This window comes from Sciurus carolinensis, chromosome 3, assembly GCF_902686445.1.
Source record: "Sciurus carolinensis chromosome 3, mSciCar1.2, whole genome shotgun sequence".
NCBI classification, from domain to species: domain Eukaryota; kingdom Metazoa; phylum Chordata; class Mammalia; order Rodentia; family Sciuridae; genus Sciurus; species Sciurus carolinensis.
The window spans coordinates 171,894,017-171,919,220 of NC_062215.1; the positions used below are offsets into that span (position 1 = coordinate 171,894,017).

At 36.5% G+C, this 25,204-nt stretch overlaps 1 protein-coding gene across 15 annotated transcripts in view; it reads left to right on the forward strand.

The window, feature by feature from the left end:
- The first annotated feature begins 8,772 nt into the window (after positions 1–8,772).
- The window catches only part of Mff (mitochondrial fission factor), a 57,752-nt gene continuing 41,320 nt past the window's right edge, over positions 8,773–25,204 (forward strand). For 7 of the 15 annotated variants that reach the window (XM_047546554.1, XM_047546555.1, XM_047546559.1 and 4 more), the window contains exons 1-7: positions 8,774–8,947; positions 12,039–12,150; positions 12,942–13,120; positions 14,403–14,623; positions 16,202–16,371; positions 21,148–21,236; positions 23,678–23,752. In XM_047546554.1, the coding sequence (XP_047402510.1) occupies positions 13,083–13,120; positions 14,403–14,623; positions 16,202–16,371; positions 21,148–21,236; positions 23,678–23,752 (593 nt within the window). In that variant the 5' untranslated portion in view covers positions 8,774–8,947; positions 12,039–12,150; positions 12,942–13,082. Of the gene's footprint in view, positions 8,948–12,038; positions 12,151–12,941; positions 13,121–14,402; positions 14,624–16,201; positions 16,372–21,147; positions 21,237–23,677; positions 23,753–25,204 lie in introns of all 15 variants that reach the window. The other 8 variants (XM_047546556.1, XM_047546558.1, XM_047546563.1 and 5 more) reach the window with 4 other exon arrangements.

Below are 25,204 nucleotides of genomic sequence, written 5' to 3' on the forward strand. Positions count from 1 at the left end.
AGAAGTAAAAGAAAGAGAACTGCTGGGTTTTTTTCTCCTACATAACAAGTAATACTTGGAAAAGGAATAATTAGGTATTTTCTCTAACCAAACATATGTGTTGATAAAGGCTGAGTCGTACGGTTCAGTTCCCACACAATGAAGCTTTTCTTTCAAGTTAGTTCTGTGATCCTGGTCTCTAAAACTGGTGTTGTTTCAAAGTTCCTTGGTAGGGCAACAATTGTCAGAAAATATTAATGGAATTGCATGCAGATCGATATCTAGGTGGTGGCTGTATAAAGCTGGAATGTGCAAGAGAAGAGATTTTGGCCCGCTGGACTTCCTGAAACTTGTCCTCTCTCCTCTTCTCGTCTTTGAGGCTTAGGGGGGCTAAAGCAGTCTTAGATTGCCCTGCCACCTCCCTTCTGAAACTTCAGAGACAGAGGTCTCATGAACAGTGGAGCATCATGAACAGAATTGGAGGAGCAATAGGCCGTGGAGCAGCCTACAGCCTGAGGGAATACAAGATTGAACGATGAGGTTCATGGATTTTCCAGGCACCATTTCGAACATATCCAAAACCAAGGCAAAGAGGATTCCCTGAATGAATCACAACAGCCTTGGAATGATGAATGGTCTTGGTTCATATTTCTTGAAGATTTGTTTTTTACATTGAATTCCTCTGATTCTATCTATACCCTGCCTGTAATTCAAAGTAGATAAGAGTTCACGCTTAGTGAATAACTATAATAGGACATTGCAACACACACACTCAAATGTGACAACTTTTAGCTTCTTTTGTTAGTGTACCCACAAATTACCCAGGAACTACTTATTAGATGTGCACTTATCCCTATCCCTATAAATGCTGGCACATATCTTATAACTAACTGGGTATAGTAGTTCAGTAATCATGAAAGATTATGGCATTTGTTGGTTTGTCATGTTCAATATTTTTGCTCTAAATATTCCATATTTGGGTTTTCAGATTTATTCCTTTGGTACTTTTCTTTCTTTGTGACAAAAAAAAAAGTTTTTAGGTTATACATTTTACAAACCATATTGTGAGAGACCTTGTGTAAAACCTTAATGTATAAATTGTATAATTTGTAGCTGTATGTCTAAGATTTGTTTTGATTTGTTGATACATTTCCCAGGCTTCCTCAGTTCAAATAAGAAATATTGTACTTTCAGCACCACGCTATGTTCCAGGCACTAGGCTAAATTAGAGAAAGAGAGGGAAAGAAAAGAGGTGGGAGAGATTGTTTCTGATCTAGTATCTCAGAAAAGGTAGATTATTGCTTCTCTTAAGAATCTTCTGTAAGGGCTGGGGACGTAGCTCGGAGGTAGAGCGTATGGCTTAGAATTCAATCCCAGCACCAAACCCAAACAAACAAAAATCTCACATACATGAGTTGTTCTTTCTCTCTTTTTTTCTTTTATCATTGCTTTTACATTTCATTTTCATAGCTCAGAATGGCCCAAGGTAAAGGTTTGAAATAAGATCTCTGCCCAGGGAAAGCCTAGGATCTCCAGCTACTCTTAAAATCCCATAGAAGCTAAGGTTCTGAACATGGAAGAAAGCACAGTTCTACAAAACATTTAAAAAATCATTTACATGTGATGGTAGTACAGTTTTGATGAGTGTTAGGGGCCAGGCATCATGAGACAGTTTTGAAGATGCTTCTTGATCCACTGAGGTGGGATCAGTGGTGCTAGAGTCTAAATTCAGGCTATTGCTCTAGTCTCAGTTGCCTTGTAAGGGAAAATGTGACTTTGGCAGCACTGATATGGTTTACATTCTTCATTTTTCATATGATTGCTTTCAAGCCATTTTTACACCCAAACTGAGACATGCAGCATTCATTTCAAATTGTACTTAGATTCACTTACCATTAAGACTTAACCTGCCCCAAATATCCTACTGTCCCAACTGCACTATAGTGGTGAAGAGGGCTCAGTGATCTGCATAGGCCAGTAGTTCTCAAGTGTGGCCCCTGGATTGGCAACCTCAGCACTGTCTGGGAACTTGTTACAAATGCAAATCCTAGGCCCCTCCTAGACTTGGGAAATCAGAAACCGTTGTGGGTATAGGCCCGAAATCTGTCTTAGCAAGCCTTCCACATGATTCTGATGCACTCTAAGACTGAGGAAAAGCTGCTCTAGGCAAATGCTCAAGATACTGGCAACAGCTGCCTCTTAATTTAAAGTCCAAACTCACAGATGACCTGAAGGTAATCCACTTTGCTCCTAAAAGGTCCAGACTGGTGCTAATGGCAAATGACTGGCACTCACTCCTCGCAAGCTCCATCTCCTCTTGCCCTCTTAACAGTATTTAACTTCCAAGGAAGACAAGTGATTCTAAGACCTTAAATTCCAAGGAAGTCACATGAACAACAGTTGTTCAGTCCTAATTCGAAGAGTGAGCATTAAAATACAGCTCATGAATTATTTTCCAGATATTTTTGGTGTAGCTTAAAAGTTATGAAGATTTAACTTTGTAGATAAAATATAAGTAACTTGTTTCTTTTAAATTTGGGGCTTCAACTTTGGAATTTCACAGTGTGCTAAAACAACCAATTTCTCAGAGTTCTTTGTTTCTACAAGATAAACGTTATTAATTTATTATAAAAGTATTAAAATGTCTAAATTTGAGTTTTATTGCTAACTTACAGAGATTTTTCTATGTATCAAATGTAACTGCTACTAAACTTAATTTAATATTTACTCTATAACCAAATGAAATATATTTAAAATATATTGAATATTTTATATTGTTATATCCTGACAAAATTACAATATGTACTAATATTTCTGTAATTATAGCTAAAATATTATTTTATTGTATTGTCAGAATAAACTGATAAAATATTTGGTGTTTGTTTTCTTCAAAATAGAAATAAATTTATTTTGGATTGTAAAATAGATGTGCTCTGTGAAAAAACAGACAATACAGAAATTATGATGAAGAATATAAAGACCATTATGATCTAATCCTCGCCCCAACCCAAGATAATTGTCAAATTAAGGTATATACCCCTCCAGAATTTTTCCTATATTTTTAAACAAAAATTAGTAAGAAACATGCTTTGTTATTAGTGTTTTGGATTTTTTTTTTCCTTTTCAATTCTGGGGGTTGAACTCAAGGCAAATGCTCTACCACTGAACCACAACCCCAGTCCTTATCTTTTTTTTTTAACTTAATACACTGTGGACAAATTTTCATATCAGTAGATAAGTAGTAATCATTTATATCATAGTACATCATGGGGATATGCAATGTAAGTCAATGAATCCTCAATTATGGACAGTAAACAGTTTCTGTAGACATACAATAACTATGCATTCCGCATTTGTCCAATTGTTCCCTCAGTATAATCTCAAAAGGAAAATTAAAGATTCACATAATGTTAGGTCTTTTTTTTAAGTGGCTTATTTACTGAATTTTTTATTTGTTCTTTTTAGATAAATGACAGTAGAGTGTATTTTGACGTTTACACATACGTGGAGTATAACTTCCCATTCTTGAGGTTGTAGATGATGTGGAGTTACTCTGGTCATGTATTCATGTATGAACACAGGGAAGTGCTGTCTGATGCATTCTACTTTACAATGTTAGGTCTTCTGTAGATATGCAAAAATTCTCTGTAAAAAAGTTAGCTTTTTATTTTTTTGAACTGGGGTTTGAACCCAGGGGTGCTTTACTACTGAGCTACATGCTTAGCCCTTTTTATTTTGAGATAGGTGCACTAAATTGCTTAGGGCCTTCCTAAGTTGCTGAGGTTGGCCTCAAAGTGTTCTTTTACATTTTTGCATTCTGTTTTAATTTACATTTTCCTTATTATGACTAAGGCTAAACATATCATTTTAATTAGAGTGCTTTTTAAAAAATTTCTGTAAAAGCCTTAATCCTATCTTTGCTCATTTTTCTATTGAAGCTTTTAAGGGTTTTAGAAACCAATAAGAAAAGTATATAGATTATAGAAGTTATGAGGTCATATGCATTGAGAAACGATATTAATACTCCTCATCCAGGAAAATGATTTATAAAATTTCATATGTTGAGACTTGAGAAAAAAGAAGTGAAATCTCAGAGGTAAGAAACTTTCAGGCCATATTAAATGGCAATAAAGATATAACCAAGGAATGAAATGGAATGAATGAACTGATCTTGGGCAGTAATGTTTACAAGATAAAGAAAATAGTTGTGCAAATAATATCTTAGAAATACTCTCATTTGTAGGCTAAAAATATGATTTGTAAATTCCTTGGTTAAAAAATGTACAAAACCATTTTAATGAACTTATTTTTACTGCTGGTAAGTAAAATTAACCCTGTTATCAAGCACATTATCTTTCTCTCCACTATAAGCCTGTTTGGAAAGGAAAATTATGATCAATCTCTAATGGAAACTATTAGCAGGGCACTTTCAGAACATTAAGATTAAGTTCCTCCTCTGATTTATGTCATAGATATTGGAAATTAACAGAAAAGCAAACACACAGGAAGAAGTAACGAATTTTTTAATAACCAGGCTAAAGTGTAAACATTCAGATAAATATGATCCTTCCTAGGATTTTAATGGCTCTATGATTTTTTTTTAAAAATGTTGCCATTGCTCAAACTCTTTTTAGAACTACTGCTTTGGAATTACCTTCAATTTCAATTTATGAGCTGAATAAGGAAATATGTCTTATTACTTTATATCCAAGATCTACAACATGCTCAATATGTCTAACTCCAACTCCACAGTATATATGTTCAAATGAGAAAGATTCACAACTTTTTCTCAAACACAGAATTTATTTTATGGTAAGAAAAAACAAGACAAATCCATGAGCAATTATAATATTGGACAGAATATGTAAGCGCTATAGGAGACAACAAATACTGGTTCAGGGGGTAGAGGCTACAGCAAATAATTCCTAAAAGAGGGGACATTTTAGGTGATCCTTTAAGGAAATTAGGATTCTAAGAAGAAGAAATAGTCAGAAGCAGGCTGGCATTCCAGGTGGCAGGAAGATAGTAGATAATAAATGCTTATGAAAGAATTAAACAATCTCAGCGAAAAATTAATGGTTAAGAACAATATATTACCTATACCATGTAAATAGAGTTGGCAAAGTTAATTAAGAATACCAGGTTGATCTTTACTTCATTATTGGTACTGAAGATTTGGTGAAGATTTTGAGCAAATGAGTGGAATTATTATATGAATAATAATCCGGAAGGTCCAATATGTTATCAGATGCTCCTCAACTTATGATGGGGTTAAGTCCTGATAAACCCACGCAGGTTGAAAAAATCATTGTTAGAAATGCATTTAATACACACAACCTACTAATTGTCATAGCTTAGCCTAGCCTGTCCTAAATGTGCTCAGAACACTTACGTTAGCCTATACTTGAGCAAAATAATCTAAAACAAAGCCTATTTTATAGAAAGTATTGGAAATCTCATGTGGTTTATTGCATACTGTACTGCAAACAAAAACCAGAATGATTGCTCTATATTGCTAGCTTGGGAAAGATCAAAATCTGAAATTCAAGGTATGGTTTATTACTGCATGCATTTTGCTTTCATACCATCATAAAGCTAAAAATCATAAACTGAACTATCATAAGTTGAGGACTTTGTATATACTATGCTTGTCAGGCTATATCAAAGATTCAAGTTTTTAAAAAAAAATTACTGGATTACTGTTATAGACTTTTGGACTTATATATAGTTAAAAAGCAAAATTTCTTTCAAACCTGGGACTTCAAATTTGAGATGTCACAATTTTTAAAACTAAGTTCCTTGTTGACCCGATGTGTAGGAGGAATTAGAAAAAGATTGGAGATGGGTAGGTTAGTTAAAAGAGTAAAAACCCAGATGACAGTTAGTGGCCTAGATAAAGTAGGTAACTGGCACTGAAGAGAGAAAATCTAAAGCATGTGTTAGGTATTAGGATTCTTTAGAAAAACAAGATCAATAGGGTAAAAACAGGCAGAGAAATAGATAGATAGGTAGACAGATAGAAAGTGAAAAGAAAAGAGAAGAGAATTCATTGTGGGAAATGACTTATGTGATTATGGAGGCTAAGTCCCAAAACAGGCCATCTGCAAGATGGAGAACCATGGTTCAGTTCAAGTCCAAAGGTGTGAGAACCAGGGTTGCTGATGTGTGGAACACTCGCTCCAAGGGCAAAAGCCTGAGAAACTGGGGACCGCTAGTACAGTCCTGAAGTACAAAGACCAGAGAATCCGTAATTCCAATCTTCCATGGCAAGTGAAGACGGGTATCTCAGCTCTGTTGTGTGTATGTGTGTGTGTGTGTGTGTGTGTGTGTGTGTGTGTGAGAGAGAGAGAGAGAGAGAGAGAGAGAGAGTTCTAACCCAGCCCTTAGTACAGTGGGAAGTACCCATCACACTGGGTGACGGTGATCTTGTTTATTCAGACTTATACCCTCAGAGGCATACCTGGAAATAATGTTTTACTAGTTATCTGGGTATTTTTTAATCCAGTCAAGTTGATACCACAAATTAATTGTCATAAGGGACTTGGGAGACAGTAAAAGATAATTTCAGTAGTTTGAACTTTGTTGAATAGAAAAATACATCTTTCCATTAACTGAAAAAAAAAAAAGTAATTGGGAAAGTATCTGGAGGGAAGAGAAGAGGGGAAAGTTTTTGAGTTTGAAACCCTACTGGGATCAAAGCTTCAATGGGACACTTAAGTAGAACTGGCTACAACTAGAGCATCAGGAAGAGACTACAAGGATGTACTAATTTAGACTTATATACTATGAGGATGCAAAGGCAGTCAATGATGGAATAAATCATAAACAGAAATAACCACATTAATGAGGGAAGAGAAGGAAGACCCAACATGAAGCTATTATCACACAAAGGGAGGGAGCAGTTTCTAAGCACAGTTGAGAAAATGCCACCTGCCCTTAAAAGAATCTACTACCAGAAAGTGTTAGGTACTTTGACATTTTACAACACTGTCACATTTAATTTAGCAGAATTGTATGATGTCAGAAGATAAACAATGATCAATGTTATGGGAGAAGACACTGAGTTTGATAACTGGATCACAATCTTCAATTGGAAGTTATTAAAAAAACATTTTGTTTTGGGGAGGAAGGCAGGAGCAAAACACAAATTATAAGAATTTAAGAAGTGGAAGGGTTACTGAAGTAGTAGGACCCTCATTTAAGGTTTCCATTTTGATCAGTTAGTTTACCCAGTTTGCTTTCTAACCTTCCAGCAAGATGCTGACTTGGACTGACTGATCATTACTACTGAATCTATTCTTAAAAGAAGGATGGTTTGCCACTATAGGATAGCAGAATATACTATTTTGGCCTAAAGATTATTTCAAGTCAAATGTGCTTGAGAAAACAGCAGATGCAACAGAGCACTCTGGCCACCTCTTTCTGAAAGCAAGAGCTAAAACTCCCACATGAAGGGCGACTTCCTTATTCTAGGAAGAGAGACATTCTTATTGTCAGAGTCAGGGAGTCAAGGCTGAGAAAATGCATACAAATCAACCTTTTTAAACCAGCTGTTATCTGCCCAGTCAGTTCTCCAGTCAGCTGCTCTGGCCCACACTCTTGTCGTCTCACATTTTCACAATATACTATTCTTTGTTCGAAGCTTTGGACCCTAACTGCTTCCTAGGGTTTTCATTTTTCTAGTGAAGACTCCACTAAAAATTACTAAACAAAATGTGTATGCTTTCCTCCTGTTATCTGTCTTAAATCAATTTGATTATTAGACCCGGTTGAGACTCTAGGGGAGTTGATAACATTTACCTTCCTTATATCAATATTAAGATGGGGCCCAAGAACACAATTGGAAAGTTTCCCAAATTATTTTAAAGACTGGTAACATCTCTGAATCTAGAAAAGTACATCACTCATGTGTAAGTAGTATTCCCTTAGTAATTTCAGTGCAGGGATGAGGGACTTGGTTCCATGACCCTCACAGATTACCCAGATTTGTAGATGTCCAAGTCCCTTATAAAATGGTATAACTTTTGCATATAACCTACCTGCATCCTTCGATATACTTTAAGTCAGTATTAGACTACGGATAATACCTAACATGATGTAAATAGTGGTCAATGTCTATTGTTTAGGGAATAATAACAAGGAAAAAAAAGTCAGTACATATTCAATGCAGACACAATTAAAAATAAATGTTTTCCATCTAAGGTTGGATGAATCCAAAGATAAACAGCCCATAAATACAGAGGACCGCCCAATTCTTCCTCCGTTGGTTGTGGTTTGGAGTCAGTATGTCCTTAGGTTAGTGAGCACCATTCTCCTTATGCAGTTCTGGGCTCCGAATTTCCAGAAATTGGGTCGGAGAGAACTCCCAGGAAGCTAAACAGTGCTCCGAACCACCATGAAGCCTACCTTAATTTCCCCTTTCCAGGGTCCTTCACTGAAGGGCTTATATCAAAATCGGAGTGCAAAAGAATCATTCCTAGGGTTGTTTAAATATGCAAATTCTTAGACTTGTACCCTGGACATTTTGGCGCAGGTGGTCTGAAACACTGCTGTCTTAACCGACATCGAAGGTTTACCTTGCAAACGTGATCTTAAAGATCACGAACAACTAATTAGCGCTAACCGTGATCAAACTTAAGTACCTCCAGTATTACCTGCGGTCGGCGTATTTTGCCCACAACAAAGATGTCTCCCTACCGCCGTCTCGCGGTTCCCCACTCCTGTGCGTGAGCCGTACGTCCGCCCTTTCCCACGTCACATGACTAGAAACCTGCTTCCTCTACGGCTCCTGCAAGGGGCCAATCCTGGCCGTTCTCGCGTCTCTGCTGGCCCGCTGAGGGCCGCTCGGCCGGTGCTTTGCCCCGGCGCCTCAGTGCGCTCGGCCAACGGCCTCTGAGAGCGCTCGCCCGAGCGCCCCGGGAGCCGGCGGGCGGCGGCCCTCTCTGGGGACTCTCCAGCGGGCCCAGGGGTGAGTGCTGACGTCTTCGCGATCCGGGACTCCCGCCCGAGCCGTCCTCCGGGCCTAGCGCTGCGGCAGTGACCCTCGGGTCGACCGAGAGACCGCGATGGCCCGGCCCTCCCGAGGTGTCGCCGCGCCGCGCGGTCCGGTGCCTGGGCCTTTCCTCCCCAGCGCCGTGCCGCCCTCGGGTTCCGAGGAGAGCGTGGGCGCGGAGCCGCGGGCTGCCGGTGCCGGGCCAGCCTCTTGGCCCTGTCTGGTCGAGCGCCCGGTTGTGTGCAGAAGTTCGGACCTGACCGCCTAGAACCCGGCGGGGTTTGGGAGCCCGGGAGAGGCGTGCCAGCCCGAGTGCCGCCGCCGGCCGGCTTCCCAGCCACTTGACCTTGAGCCTGCTGTGTTTGAAGTGGCCTTTGGTGGGGTTTTGTGGAAGATAACTGTTCGGAAAGGAGGGCCAGTAGGGAGCCCGGGTGGCGGCGGCCGCGGGTCTGTAAGCATCCTTGCTGCTCGCGGGCCGCGGGAGCAGGGCGTGCGGAGACCGCCCGTCAGGAGTCCCCTCCTGCAGCCGAGAACCCCGGCGCGTCCCCCACGGCAGAACCAGGGGCGTCTCCGGGGAAGAGCGCTCCATCTACAGCGGCGGCGTCTTTTTACTGCAGAAGATGAAAAAAGCTAATGCCAAATATCGAACCAGATGTCGGGAATGTTTTCTCTCCCGGGGCGGAAGACGTTTCTGCCTCAATCCCCTTGGCTAAGGAAATCCCACAAGAAGAACCCTGGGGGAAATTAGGACCATTTAAATTGCACTTAGTAGTCTCCCCGTGCAATTAAATTGGGGGAACCTTCCATCTTTTGGGGTTTCAAAGTCTTGTGAATTCATAAGCTGTTTGCTTTTCTTTCCAAAGGAAATTGCGTGTTGTCTCCCTTCCTGTCTGATAGGGCTACCTCATGTCCGAAGTGCAATTTAGCTGTTGCTACCTTTCCTTCTGGTGTTGACATTTTTCTGGGGCTAATAGATCTTTCTCCAAGTGTTCTGTGACTTTTCTTAAAAAATAAAGTTAACCCAGGATCTCAACAATTTGTTCTTCTGATACATCCATTCTTTAAGTACAGTTGCTTGGAAAGAGATCCCCAAATAGGGTTTCCTAGATAAAAACCTTGAACTAGGTCCACACAATACCTGTTAAAAAATTGGATTTTTTTTTTTTTTTGTAATTGTAGAATTATATAAATTTTTGCTGTCACCATTTAACTCAAGTTGTTTCTGTGACTTTCTAGACTTAATGGTTTCCAGTGTTCTGGTTAGAAAGTGAGAAATTAGGCTTGAATCATTGTATCCCCAAATTGGTACACTTTTCCACCTGTGGTTTATAACTTCACTCTGGGTTCAAATATGGATGATGGATGAGGGTTTTTTGTAATAGTTATGTTTTTGTTACATGTATTTATGTGTGTACATCAAGTCCATGGTTTAAGGTAGTTATCTAAATTTCCTTTAAAATACAGTATTTAAAAAATTTTAAATCAAGTTGTAGAAATTAAGTGTAGCCAAGATAAATCAACTGTGTGAATACTGGGTGTGGGGGATGGAGTTTGAAATTATCTTTGATTCTACAGGGGATTTTGTTTTCATTAGTTATATAACAGAGAATCGTACTTGTTTCCTAGTAGATTCTAAGTAACAAAACTTCTGGAATTAATATGGTAAGCCCCATTGAAAAGTTTATCTATTGCTAAAAGTGTTTACTCAAAGTGCCCTAGCCGGATGAGGGAGAGAAATAATCAAATTCTGATCTGTTTTATTTAAGCAGAAAACCCAGTAACTGAGACAGTAGTGTTAAATCTTAGTGGAAAAGTTCCATTTACTTTTAAATTTAAATAGTTCAAAATAGGAGATTTTGGATTTTTCCAGAAGTTGTCTTTTCACTATCCACCTTTATGTTCTAAGTCCATGATTCTTTACAAACTTAAGAAGAGTCTTCTTATAAATGATGCTGCTGTAGAATGAAACGTTGAGACCCTTGAGATAACCTAGTGTAGAGTTAATATGAAGACTGAAAGGCAATGAAGGGAATACGGAGAGCAGCACATTTCAAAGAGATAATGTGGTTCTAGCAACTTGTGTTCATTGTTTATTATTATAATACTTCAGTTTGTAATATCCCAAAGCTGTTATTGTTTTGGGATATATCTTTTCAGTGTTATTTCTGAATATAAGCTTTTACTATGCTTCAGATAGATTTAAGAATTTGAAAACTATCTCAACTAGAGCTATGCACCAAAATTGATAATAGAAGTTGCCTTTGGGGACCTGGGTGGTTGAAGAAGATTTATTGGAACACTATTTTCTCCATATGTTCTTATGTACTTTGTGCCATGTACATTTATTACTGATTCCATTTTTGAAACATTTTAAGTGAATGGAAATTTATTTCTTATGCACATATATAAATATATATAATATATTGATTTAAATATATTTTTCATCTGCCACATTTTTCTAACTACAAATCAGAAACAATCATAGCGATGTCTTACTTGATGAATAATCATAGGGCTCTGTCTGTGGGTCCAAAATTGATGGTAAGCTTCTTTCCTTCCTTCCTTCCTTCCTTTCCTTCCTTTCCTTCTTTTCCTTCCTTTCCTTCCTTTCCTTCCTTTCCTTCCTTCCTTCCCTCCTTCCCTCCCTTCCTTCCTGCCTTCCCTCCCTTCCTTCCTTCCTTCCCTCCCTCCCTCCCTTACTTATTTATTTATTTTTGCAAATACTGGGCAGTGAATCCAAGAGCCCTTAACCACTGAGCCACATCCCCTGCCCTTTTTTGTATTTTATTTAGAGATAGGTCTCACTGAGTTACTTAGTGAGTTACTCTCAATAAGTTGCTGAGGCTGACTTTGAACTCTTGATCCTCCTGCCTCAGCCTGCCGAATTGTAGGAATTACAGGCATGCACCACCACGCCTGGCTCTTTATTCTTTTATTTGTTTCTTAATCTAGAGTTGTGTATCTTTGGGACTTTCATCATTTGGAGAATTTCCAATTGAAAATTGGAATTTCTAATTAACATTGATATTATCTAGTTTCTCAATTAGCTCCTGTTTTTCTCTCCCAGGAACCAAAGTGGCTCTAACTCCAGCACATACACATTGAAGCAAGTTGAAGGATGTAATATGAAGCACAGAAGCAGATAGTGCCAAACAGCAAGCAGTAGTTGGTACACATTTGTGAGTAAAATTTTCTCTTTTGGCTTATTTTCTTAGTCTTGAAATTGTCTGTATGCCTAATCCTTAAAATTCAGACATTTTGGTAAAGAATAAAAGAAACTAGTTAGCATTCATAATGAAACCAGTTGTCAAGGCTCAACACACTAAACAACCTTTGAGAACTCTCTCCTGAGCATCTCAGTTAGGAGGTATCTAAGGAGTACATCTCTGACATGGAGTTTAAGAACTATCCCAGCTACGATGAAGACATTTCTACTGTCTTTAATTGCTTATTGCCCTAGACTTTTATATATAATATCTTTTACTTAAAGCATAGTGTAATTTGATTTTTGAAATTTACATGTTTTTAAGAAGCCATTACATATACATCAAATTTTAGGCTACCTCTAATACATTTACTTTTACCCTTTGCAGTCTCTTTATGATTTCTTCATTTGTATTTTGTCTAAAAACTTAGAGGTTTTTTTCCTCTTTTGGAATATAATAATTAGATAAGCTTTATAGCAGTGTTGAGTTTTTTCTAATTTGACTCCACATCTGTATATCATCAGTACAGTTTTTCTTTATCCTGCTTGCAGAATTGTAAAACAATAACTATGCTTAAACCCATCTTTATTATTTTTGAGATATAGAATAACTGTTGAGGAGAGATTTCAAAATTGATTTCTTAGCTCTATCCCTAAGTCATGTTCAAGTCCAAAAGGAATGTTAAGTAGATATTCACTTTTATTCATAGTTTTCTTATGAAATGAATTGTCAAAATACTGATTTTTATTCTTTCTTTTTTACAGCTGGAAAAGCAGTGTCCGTGTTGTTATGTACACCTCCAAAAAAAAGTTCAGATCTGTAGGGGAATTGTTGTGTAAAGTAAACTGAACTACAGGGTAGCAGTATTTTAATAGCTATTGTAGACGTGTATTTACTGTATTAAAATGAGTAAAAGAACAAGCAGTGACACACCATTAGGAAGGTCAGTGAAATTTTTTTCAGTTGAGTTAGTATTAAAGGTTTGAGAGACAGTGGCTTGAAAGCTGTTCGCCGTAGGCTAACCATGCACTTTTATGCTTTTATCAGCATTTTGTACTTTGGGGCAATATTTTTCTATTGCATTTCCCTGGGATCATGGATCCTTCTCCGATTTAGAAGGTTATGCGATGCATTTGTACTGTCTTTTCCCCAAGGGCGTTTGATGCTTTTGAAAAATACTCATATAAATATGATATTAAATATTCATTAAGCTGGGCATATTGGCACACGCCTGTAATCCCAATAACTTGAGAGGCTGAGTCAGGAGGATTATAAGTTGAAGCCAGCCTCAGCAATGTAGCAAGACCCTAAGCAACTTAGTGAGACCCTGTCTCCAAATGAAAAATAAAAAGGACTGGGGTTGTGGCTCAGTGATTAAGTGCCCCTGGGTTCAATCCCCAGTACCCAAACAAATATATAAATAAATAATGTAATTGTTTTAGTCCATCAAAAAATGAATGTGTACTTTAAGGGTTTATTAATATTGTATATTTGCTATTCATTGCATCTCAATCATCAGATATGTGTTCAGTAGGAGAGGTTTTAATTTGTATTATGTGATTTCAGGGGATTGCATCTTTTTAGTAAATTCAGAATTAACATTATTCACTTTTTGGGTCTGGTTTTCATCGTGGAAAGGTTTTGGGTTTTGCATGCACGACAGCAAATTCTAATTTTATTTTTATAAAGTCCAAGAAGTTTTCTCTTAAATAATTGTTCAGGGTTTTTTTGTTTATTTGTTGCTTTGTTTTGTTTGCAGTGCTGGAGATCAAGCCCAGGGTCTCATGCATGTTTGGCAAGCGCTTTACCACTAAGCTACATTCCTGGCCTCTTGATAAGAAATTTTTAATTTAAATTTTATTTCAGATATTTTTAAGTTATAAACCCTTTGCATTTATGTTTATGCAGAGGGAGATTATGTGTTTGCATATGTATGTTTATGCACACGCATGCATACACGTTTGTGTGTGATTATACAATAATTTTTAAGATTTGTTCCTAAGCAAGCAATATCTTCAAGGTGCAGCTTCAGCCAACAGGTGAAGGCATTGTGTTGAGGAAAACACTTTCTTTAATCTTTAATTTTTCTTTGAATGTATTCAGTGCTCAAAAATGAGATGTTTCCTTTTACTTTATTGTAAGGTATTGTCTTCTGATATGATAGCATAGAGAGGACTGATATTCTTACACTTAGTCATCCTGGTCTTAAAATTTTCCTCCCACAGGGTAAGTGGGGCAGCATTTCCTTCACCCACTGCTGCTGAGATGGCAGAAATTAGTCGAATTCAGTATGAAATGGAATATACTGAAGGTATTAGTCAGCGAATGAGGGTCCCGGAAAAACTTAAAGTAGCACCACCAAACGCTGACCTGGAACAAGAATTTCAAGAAGGCGTTCCAAATGCTAGTGTGATAATGCAAGTTCCAGAGAGAATTGTTGTAGCAGGTATTTCACATTTGTTTAGAAAGTTACCTCATAATCTTTGTTTTATGTATTTTTGTGAAACTTTTCGGGGGTTTAAAAATATTACTTAGAAAATGGGTTGGGAAACACAACTTTGTTTTCAGAATTTTCTACTCATTACTGTTGTTTGAACTTAAAACAATTTTTAAAAACATTTTGACTAATTATTGAGATTACATGTATAATATGTATACATTTAGGTGTATACTAGATGAACTTTGATAAACATATGTGGCCATGTAGCCACCTCAGTTGATATAACCATTTTTGTTACCCCAAAATCATAAATTATCTATTCATTGTAGAGAGCAGTGACAGAGGATGGGAGAGCAGTGACTGAGATTGGAGGTCTCTGATGACCTCATGGCTGTGGCATGCCTGGGAATGTTTCTGTGCCAAGGGCACAGGATGCTTAGCTGCTGTGGCAGTGCCCTGCATGAGGAGGCTCTGTGCAAGAGTGCTATCAGCTCTGACCTTGATCTCAGGCACACAGCTCCGGGAAAGGAAGGAATTCTTATGCTAGACAACTACAGTGTTTTACCTGCTCCGCTTCTCCAGTTCCTGCCCGCTTTATAGTAACTTTTAACAATGCACTTTCTTGAGGGCTACACAAAGCTCCTAACATTGCACTTTGCAACGTGGATTGCAACTGTGGAATCCACAGTCCTAGTTTCTGTAACTTTCCTAATACAAAGAAGATGCTTGCAGAGTCTTTAACCTGATAATGAGACTTATATAAAGATTGCTGGAGTAACTCTTTAGATCTGCATTCCTTCAGAGAGCAGAGCTCCACCTGATCCCAACTTAATCTTCAAAATCTGTGTTTGTGAATCTTTATTTTCCAATTCCACTTCGCCTCTCACTGTTCCTGAGAGTTTGGCCATGCTTGTCATGGCAATTCATCTGTTGAACATTTGAGTTGTTTCCTTTGGGAGCTTTTAGGAATAAAGCTGCTATGAATATTCATATACATGTCTTTTTGAGAACATATGTCTTCATATCTCTAGAAATGAAATTGCTTGGTTATAAGTTATATTTAACTCTTTTAAATGCTGGCAGTCTATTTTCCAAATTATTGTACCATGTTACATTCTCATCAGTGATATAGTGGTAAGGTTGCTCCATATCCTTGCTAACAGTTCATATTGTCGGTCTCTTTAATTTTAGTCACTTGAAGGGGTATGTGATAGCATTACATGATGATTTTCATTATATTTCCGTGCTAATTAATAATTTTGAATATCTGCTTGAATGCTTTTGGGTCATTTGTATTTCTCCTTTTGAAGCATCTATTCAGATATTTTGCCAGTTTAAAAAATTGAGTTTTACAAAAAGAGGTCTGTACATATCTGTACACTGGGGTTTTTTTAAGTCATATATGTAGATACTGCATAATTTCTTGATAAATGTCTGTACCACAATATCACATAATAGCAAAATATCAATCTTACACTGAAAGTGTAGTTATAAAGGAACTAATGCTATTGAGTATGTTATAAAATTGAGAGAAAGTAAATACATTTAAACCCCACCCCCTTTTTTTTTGTTTTTCCTTCTTAGGAAATAATGAAGACGTTTCATTTTCAAGACCAGCAGATCTTGACCTTATTCAGTCAACTCCCTTTAAACCTCTGGCACTAAAAACACCCCCTCGTGTGCTTACACTAAGTGAAAGACCACTAGACTTTCTGGATTTAGAAAGATCTCCTCCAACACCTCAAAATGAAGAAGTGAGTAGTTTTCATATCAATTGAACTTGAAAGAATATAAACAAAAATAAAAGTTAAGGAGAAATTAAGAGGCTATGGATCATATCATTAAATCTTTCCATGTGGAACATTGCTACCATCAATTCTGATTCATAAGTTCCCTAATGTTTTTTTAAAAATACTTTTTGTAGATGAACACAATACCTTTATTTTATTTATTTATCTTTATGTGGTACTGAGGATCAAACCCAGGGCCTCATGTGTGCTAGGCAAACACTACCGCTGAACTACAACCCCAGCCCTATTATTTTTTTAAATATGCATCAGGAAAATGAAAATGTTGTGGGAAATATTATTAGCATTCATGAGGACTTGAAGAACTTTTATATCTTAAACAATATAGAGAAAGTTGGAGAGTTTTATAGTAGGAGATGTTAAAGCATCTTCTTTTTATAAAATCAGCCTGACACACAAAGCTAAGAAAAAAACTTTCTTTTCCTTTCTTTCTTTCCTTTTTTTTTTTTTTCCTTTTTCTTTTTTGCAGTACTAGGGATTGAACCCACAGTGTTCTACCATTGAACTACATCCTTAGCCCTTTTATCTCAAGACAGAGTCTCACTGTAAAGACTATGTGCAAGCATTTCTGTTTTTATTGGTCCTGCCTGTATCTGTTTTCATTTTTCATGGAGTCCATTCCAAAGGGGGTTAAGCATTCATGTAAACTAGGGGAATACAATTCCTAGTATTAACTTTTGCTTTTTTCTTTTCTTTCTTTCTTTCTTTAATTTTATTTAGAGACAGGGTCTCACTGAGTTGCTTAGCACCTTGCTGTTGCTGAGTCTGGCTTTGAACTTGTGATCCTCCTGTCTCAGCCTCCCAAGCCATTGGGTTTACAGTTGTATGATACCATGCCCAGCAGGTTTTGCTTATTTTTAGATTTAAAGTTTCTGCTGAATTAATTGAGATAATATCCTCTTAGGTGCCAAATTGAACATTCTAAATATGCTTAGTGAAAAGCACTAAATTTGACTCTACATGACAGAAAGGCACCAAGGCACCTACAAATTTTATTTATTTACCAACCATTTTTTGAGCTTCTATGTGTAAGATACTGTATGTAGTAAAGGAATGAATGGCATGTATCTCCCGTTCTTAAAAAATTTGCTGTCTTGCCTAGTGTTATGGTTTGGTATGAGATGTCCCCCAGAAGCTCACAGGTAAGACAGTGCAAGAAGGTTCAGAGGAAAAATGATTAGGTTATGAGAGTCTTAACCCAATTAGTGATTTAATCCCCTGATAGGGATTAATTGAGTGGTAACTAAAGTGATGGGTTGTGACTAGAGGAGGTGGGAATTGGGGGCATGGCTTTGGGGTGTATGTTTGTATCTGGCAAGTGGAGACCTCTCTCTCTGCTTCCTGACCACCATGTGAGCTGCTTCTCTCTGCCACTCTTCTGCCATGATGTTCTGCCTCACCTTGAGTCCTGAGGAATGAACTGGTCTTCTTTATACTAAGTCTTCTGAAACCGTGAGCCCTCAAATAAACTTTTCCTTCTCTAAAATTGTTCTGGTCAGATCTTTTAGGCACAGTGGCAAAAAAGCTGATTAAAAAACCTAGTCACAGCAGGATAATGCTATGAGTGAGAGAAAACATCAACACAGAGAAGATATAAAGTTCTTTATTAGAAAAAAATTATGACGGTTATTGAAGATGGCTACACAAAGCACAAGATGCCACAGAATGCTCCCAGTTAGAGGTCTAGCTCTCCAACTACCAAGGTTCCCAGTGGGAGTGAAAGCTGTGAGAAATACTGTCTTGGAACAAGCATTCCAACAGGAGGAGAGAGATGCTTCATTTGTTATTTGACAAGTTTTGTTTTTCTTTTGATTTTTCTGGAGATAAAAATAATGCCAGTGCATAAGATTATTGTGAAAATGCTTTTAAAACTCAGTATATATAAATATTATTGTTATAAAAGAGTAAACATCCTACAGCAGGATCCAGGTCCTGAAAGAGAGAAGTTTCTGAGATTAGTAACAGCTGCCTACTGAAATGCTGTGATGATGGTCTATACATCAAGTTGACAGAAGGGTCAGGTAGCCCTCAGGAGGTGATCACCAGTGAACGGGAGAGGGAGCCAGAGTCCTTACCGCTGCTAGATATGGGCTAAAATAAAAGGGCAGTAGGCTCTGCATGCTGATGACATTGATTCATTCAGTCTATAAAGTGACATCCTCAGAACCATTTGCTCTGTAGTAATCATTGTCCAAGAGATGCCAGGGTTTCTCTACCTCAACTCTATTGACATCTTGGACTGGAAAACTCTTTGTTGTGGTGAGGGCTATCCTTTTGCATTGTGAAATGTTTAACTGCATTCTTGATATCTAGCTATAAGATGCCAGTAGCAGCCACCTGATCGTGACAATAAAAAGTATCTCCAGCAACTAAAAGATGAAAGCAGTTCAAATTTCAATCAACTAATGAATGGATAAATAAAATGTGTCATATTCAGAAAGTGACTATTAAATGGTAAAAAGTAATGTAGTACTGCTACATGGTGCAGCGTGAATCAACTTTGAAAACATGCCAAGTGTAAGAAGCCACACAGAAAAGGCCACATATATTATTCTACTTATATGAAATGTCCAGAATAGGCAAATCTATAGAGCTGGAAAGCAGATTGGTGGTTGCCAAAGGATTGAAAGAGAGAGGAATTGAGAATGACTGCATAATCTGGGTGGGGTTTCCTTTTGAGATAATGAAAATGCTCTGGAAGTGATTGTACTAAATGGCACTGAATTATATACTTAAAAATGGTTAAATTGGGAATTATATGTTATGTGTATTTTATCACAATTAAGTAAAAATGTCTGTAAACATCACCAGATATCTTCTACAGGGCAAAATCAGCCCTAACTGAAAGCCATTGGCCTAGGTCAAGAAAGGAGACTACTGGGAAGACTTATGAGGAAAAATGTAAACTTGTTGTTTAAAAGCCTGGGTAATGATTTGGATATGGTGATGCACGCCTGTAATCTCAGCCACTTGCAAGGCTGAGGCAGGAGGATCTTGAGTTTGAGACCAACCTGTGCAACATAGTGAGACCTTGCCACTGAATGAATGAATGAGAGAAAGAAAGCATGACTGATTTGAGGAATAAGTTTGTAGAAAGCAAATGCCCTTAGTTTCATAAACTGGCTTAAAGAATCCAAACAAGTCTCCATGAAGGGCTTAAAACCTGACACAAATATTCCCCCTCAACTGGAGCCAGTGGGAGATCTTCCAGAGGACATGAAGGGAGTGGTATGAGGAAAAAGAATTGGGAAATGATACATGTGAGATTTGGCACAACTTTGAGGAGTGTGACCAAGCCAAAGAGTTGGACTCAGCATTATCCTATCAATGAGGCAGCAGTAGCTTTGTAAAGTTCAGCTACAGTAAATGCCAAGAGCTTTGTGAGAAGTCCATTGAAGTAGGAGAAGAAAACAGACACTAAAGGATAAATGTATGAAGTTTTTGCCCAGATTTGCAATTCCTGCTTCAAAGAAGAAAAGTACTGGAATGCTATCCATTTCCGTAACATTGAGAAGAATACTAAACCCCAGTTGTGTCCAAGAAATGTCTGTTAATCAGAGGTGATCTGGAAGGAGCAAACCTATATAAACTTTAGCCTGACTTTGGAAGAAAAGAGCAAAAGCAGTGAAAGTTTTCAGAAAGGAAACTTGTCTCCAAGCCATGTCAAATGACCAAATTCTACATCATTCCTATACAAAGTGTGCAGTCAGAACTCTGAAACTAGAAGAAATATTACCCAGCTAGAGCCAACCTCATCACCAGTTATACTTAGAAAGTGATGGTTATAGAAGCTCTAGAAAACTCTAGACTCAGTAATCCTGTAAGGGAGCAAGAGATGGTAATTAGTGCCTTACTGACATGAACCCTAAGGAAGTGAAGCCAAAGACCATAGCTAATCTGAAGTGTAGGGAGTCACTCAGCCATGCAACAGTCTAAAACAAATACAGACGACTCCTCCGACTTTCAGTGAGTACTCAAGAGGGCCCTGCAATAGCTAGAAAGAAAGGGAGTCTCACTGACCGAGTACTGCTTACTCTGCATGAATAAAATGCACCTGGTTGTGGAATTGTTGAATTTTACATGCAGTTGCCTACAAGTAATTTTGATTTGGGGGTTAACCATAATATTCTTCTGCAATAGGCTCCAAATGGACTCTTCTGTTTTCAGGTGTTATTTTTTTCACAGCTCCTCCCTCAGTCTTTCTCCAGTGTCCATTGTTGACCACTATTCACCTCATATACTATCTGGTTAGGCCTACAGTGCTGGTGTCTGTATTGAACACTTCAGATTTTTTTTTCTTGTTCTAAGCAATACAGTATAGCATCTCTTTACATAGCATTTATTTTGTTTTGCATTAGGTTACTTAAAGTATATGGGAGGATTATATAGTACTATGCCATTTTATATAAGGTGCTTGAGTATCTCATGATTTAGGTATCTGTCAATCCCCTACACATACCCAAAACAACTATGATTATACCAAGTAAGACTGATACTCCCTCTATAAACCAGAGGAACTTTTATCCAAAAGAAACAGGCATTCCTAAGTTTATCAGCATTATAATAAGGATTTTTACTTTTTATCTGGCAGCCATTCTTGGTTGCTTTTCCTTGGCTCCTTGTAATTTTCATGAATAACCTTGGACCAAGATTCTTTTGATGCTGAGCAGTTACTAGGCTACTAAGAATATTTTCCGTCCTCTTCCCTTTGTGCCTTAACAGATCCGTGCAGTTGGCAGGCTAAAAAGAGAGCGCTCTATGAGTGAAAATGCTGTTCGCCAAAATGGACAGCTGGTCAGAAACGATTCCATGTGAGTAGAACGACTAAGCATTGTATCGTGTTTGTAAGTTTTCTCAGTTTATTGTCTGTATGCATCTTTTTCTAAATAGTTATTTCCCACAGTTTTTGGAATCTGTTTTACATTTACATCAGTTTTGTATTTTTGCAGTACTTTTTATAGTCTTAAAATTTGGCCATTTTGTTAGTTGTGTGAATTTTTCAGTAACATTATCTTCTATATGTGTCTTATACTCTTCTGTAAGTATGATTGGCTTATTTGGGAAATCTATGAAGTGTACTTATTGATAAACATAAGTGCTTAGTTATAAGCAGTCTTAAAAATGTTTAGCATATACACTGAAAAATAAAACACAGAATAGAATGTCTTTACTTTCAAGTTATTAATGTCATAAGATTGTGAGTCAGCCTTTTCAGTTCTGTCTTTAGTTAGCTGAGCTGTGGCAAACTGCAGCATAAGAAGTGGAATTTCACATACCTTTCCAGGAGTAGTTTTAGCCTTCTACCTACTAATTCTTGAATTAATAGATCCCTTTCATTTAAAAAAAAAAAATACACAGATGTTGCTTAATGAACTATTTGTTTAAATTCTTCTTTCTTATTTGGTTATATTATATTATCACATTCTAATCTTAAAGCTACCCTAAGGTGTTTCAGATCAGGAAAATGCTTTTTATCATTTTGTTGTAATTAAATGGTTTTTACAAGTAAAATATCCCTTGAAAACTGGTCAGAATTTTAAATCTTATACCATTGCCTTTTAGATAGATCACTTAGATTATTTATATAAATTAATATTCTTCCTTGTTAATTTTTGGTCAGTTTCCATGAACTCATCAGGAGCCATATGTGATATCAACCATTGTTTTAGCTTCTCTGAGAACTGTGAATCAGGTGGTGTTAGATCTTTTCTGGGAACTTGCAAATCTAGATAAAAGCAAAACATTTAACTTTGTATACAAAATAAGTAGAGCACAATACAATTATACATAACATTAAGTTCTAGTTTGGACTAAAGAGTATTGTGTGCAGAGGGACTTTGATGGAGGGTACAACCTTAATATTCAAGTTAGAAGGAAAACTTTTTTCATATGTTTTTATTCTTGCTTTGAAAGAAGTCTTATGAACAAGTTCACTGCCATTTCCAGTCAATCAGTGAAATTTCAACTTAAGCATAAATTATTTGCTTGCTTTATTGAAATTTATAAAATGTCCTCTAAAGTAGTTGTTATTTTGTCGGCTTATATAGAAAGTAAGTTAAAATGAATGTATCTCCTTTAGGTATCTAAAAGGTTTAACTATTATTGATATGAAAGTTTTTATGATTAATTGTATCTTTCCCTGAAGGTATCTGGTTGGCAGGTGTGATGTCAACAAGTTCATAAAATCCATTTTTTCCCAGAATATTTCCAAATATATCATACAAATAATTAAAAGCTATATAGTTAATGGCTAAGTTATATTAAACACACCTGAAGTTTTTGGTTATTTTCTTTTTTAAAAAAAATTTTAATTTGTTCTAATTAGTTACACATAACAGTAGAATGAATTTATACGTTGTGATAAATCATACATAAATGGAGTATAATTTCTCATTTTTCTGATTGTACATATTGTAGGATCACATCAGTCTTTCAGTCATATATGGACATGAGGTTTCCAGTAAACTTTCTCACTATATCAAGATGTGATTTACTACTTAGTTCCTTAATTACTTTAACAAGTTCCTTATAACATAAAAGATTAATACTGTTAATTTGTACCTTAAATAGCCTTGATGGCATTTTCCAGATGTCTAAAGAAACTAAAAATTTTATTTTGATAATCCCATTTTTGATAGTGAAAGTAACATAAATCTTTATATATTTTCACAGTGAAATGCTTGCTATTATTTAACTATACTTTTTGTTATAGTTTTATACATGTTGCCATGTTATAATAGGATACTAAACTCTTTATGTTAATAATGAAACTTTGCCCTTTCTTCTCCTACCATTGTTAATTTTAAATTTATAATTGAATTCATCTTTAAGGATCTATATCTCATTAACTTTAGGAATTTTGTATAATGAGCATATTTAAATATTCAATGTTGTTAATGTGGTAAGAAAAACTATTAATATACTACAACTATAGTTATCTCTATTAAAGTAGTTATTAAACTCTCATGCCTTTACCTACTTAAAGCTTTTCTTTGTAGTGGGAGACTATACATCATTATGTGTGAACCTTTGCCTGCCTCCACTTTATTTTATTTTGTGACTTTAAAAAATGGAAGTGTGAACAGCTATAAAAGCAGGGGCATTGGCCTTTATTTTCTTATTACTTCAAAGAGGCAATAAGATTGATTATTGTCACTGATTGACAAAAATGAATTCTGACAATAGAATCATATCTAGCTTTTTTTGTGTTATGAAAGCTGAATATGTAAAAGAAGCGTAATTATTATTTAAGGTGGCACAGATCAGATTCTGCCCCAAGAAATAAAATTTCAAGGTTCCAGGCATCGATTTCTGCACCGGAGTACACGTAAGATTTTATCTGCTCTGCTTTTCACAAGTAGGAGTTGTTCTAATTTTGCAGGCTTATGTTAACACTAATCTATTTTAATAGGTAATTGGTGTGTACTACCCTAATTCTCTTATTCTTTGTCTTTTTAAGTACTTCTCTTTCAGGGTTTCTCAAACTGTCATCATACATTTTATTAAGGGAAAAATAAAAGACCAACCAAGGAAGTTGTATGTGGTTATATGTATTGGTGAAAGGAAAATGGAATGATTAATGCATAAGCATCAAGCACCTTTATCTATTTTCTTTATTTTGCTTTGGTTAGTCTATTAGTATTCTGTAGATTCAACTTACACAATTTCAGTAATCCCATTTTTTAAATTTTAGCATCCTACCTTTTCTTGTTTTATTTTGACCCAGGGGTGAATGAATCCTTTACTGAGGTTTGTTATTGAAGTTGTCTGCTTTCATTTCTTTTTAATTCCATCTGTTAAAATTATGCTTGGAAGAAATTTTTGAGATCCTTAAATTTGTATAAGTGTGACAGAATAAAGTGTGGAATGACTGCCCTTGCAAAAGAGGAAGCAGCATTTTGGTGTGGTGTGGTACAAAAGTTCAGCAGTGAATATGGTTCTTTAGGAACTGAAGAAACCACACCAATAGCCAATGGTTTTTCTCTTACTCTGGTTTTATTGTTATGCTTCTAGGAACTAGTAAATTACCTTAGATAGTGATAGCAAATTAAAATTTTCTCTGTTTCAAATTCCAAGAGAATTTGTGTTTCAGTCAAAAAAAAATTGAATTCTCTCTCACCTTTTACCACTGAGCTTCACTCCAATTCTTTTTATTTTTTATTTTGAGACAGGATCTCACTAAGTTGCTGAGACTGGTCTTGAACTTGGTATCCTTTTGCTTCAGTCTCTTAAGTAGCTTCAATTATGGGTGTGAGCCACCATGCCTGAATTTTCTCTTTTTTTTTTTTTTTTTTTTTTTTTTACTATTTACCTATATTAATATCTGTAAAAGGCTAGAACCTCAGCAAAAAGGTTACCCTCACAGTTTGAGAAACATTATTCCTGTGAAAACCCATAGGGAAGAAGTACTTGACTTTGAACTTACCTTTAATAATAATGTAGTTGTGCTAAGCAAATTTAAATTTTAATTCTGACATTCACTAGCATCATTTATTTAACTCTTATAAGATTTTTATGTAAGCATGTGGTAGAGTTGCTGCTAAGAACTGGTAAACCTCAGTGCTGTCTTCAAAATTTTCTAATCTTTTATCATATACTGATACCTTAAAAAAATTAAAGTTGAGATTTTTGTTGTTTTATAACATTACTAGGATCATTTTTCATCAAAATGCACTTTTATTAAATTACTAATATTGTGGATACCTGCCTAAATAATCCCAGTGCCTTTGCATTGTGTTTACTTAGCAGTAAAACAAACCAAAAATCACCAAACCTTGGC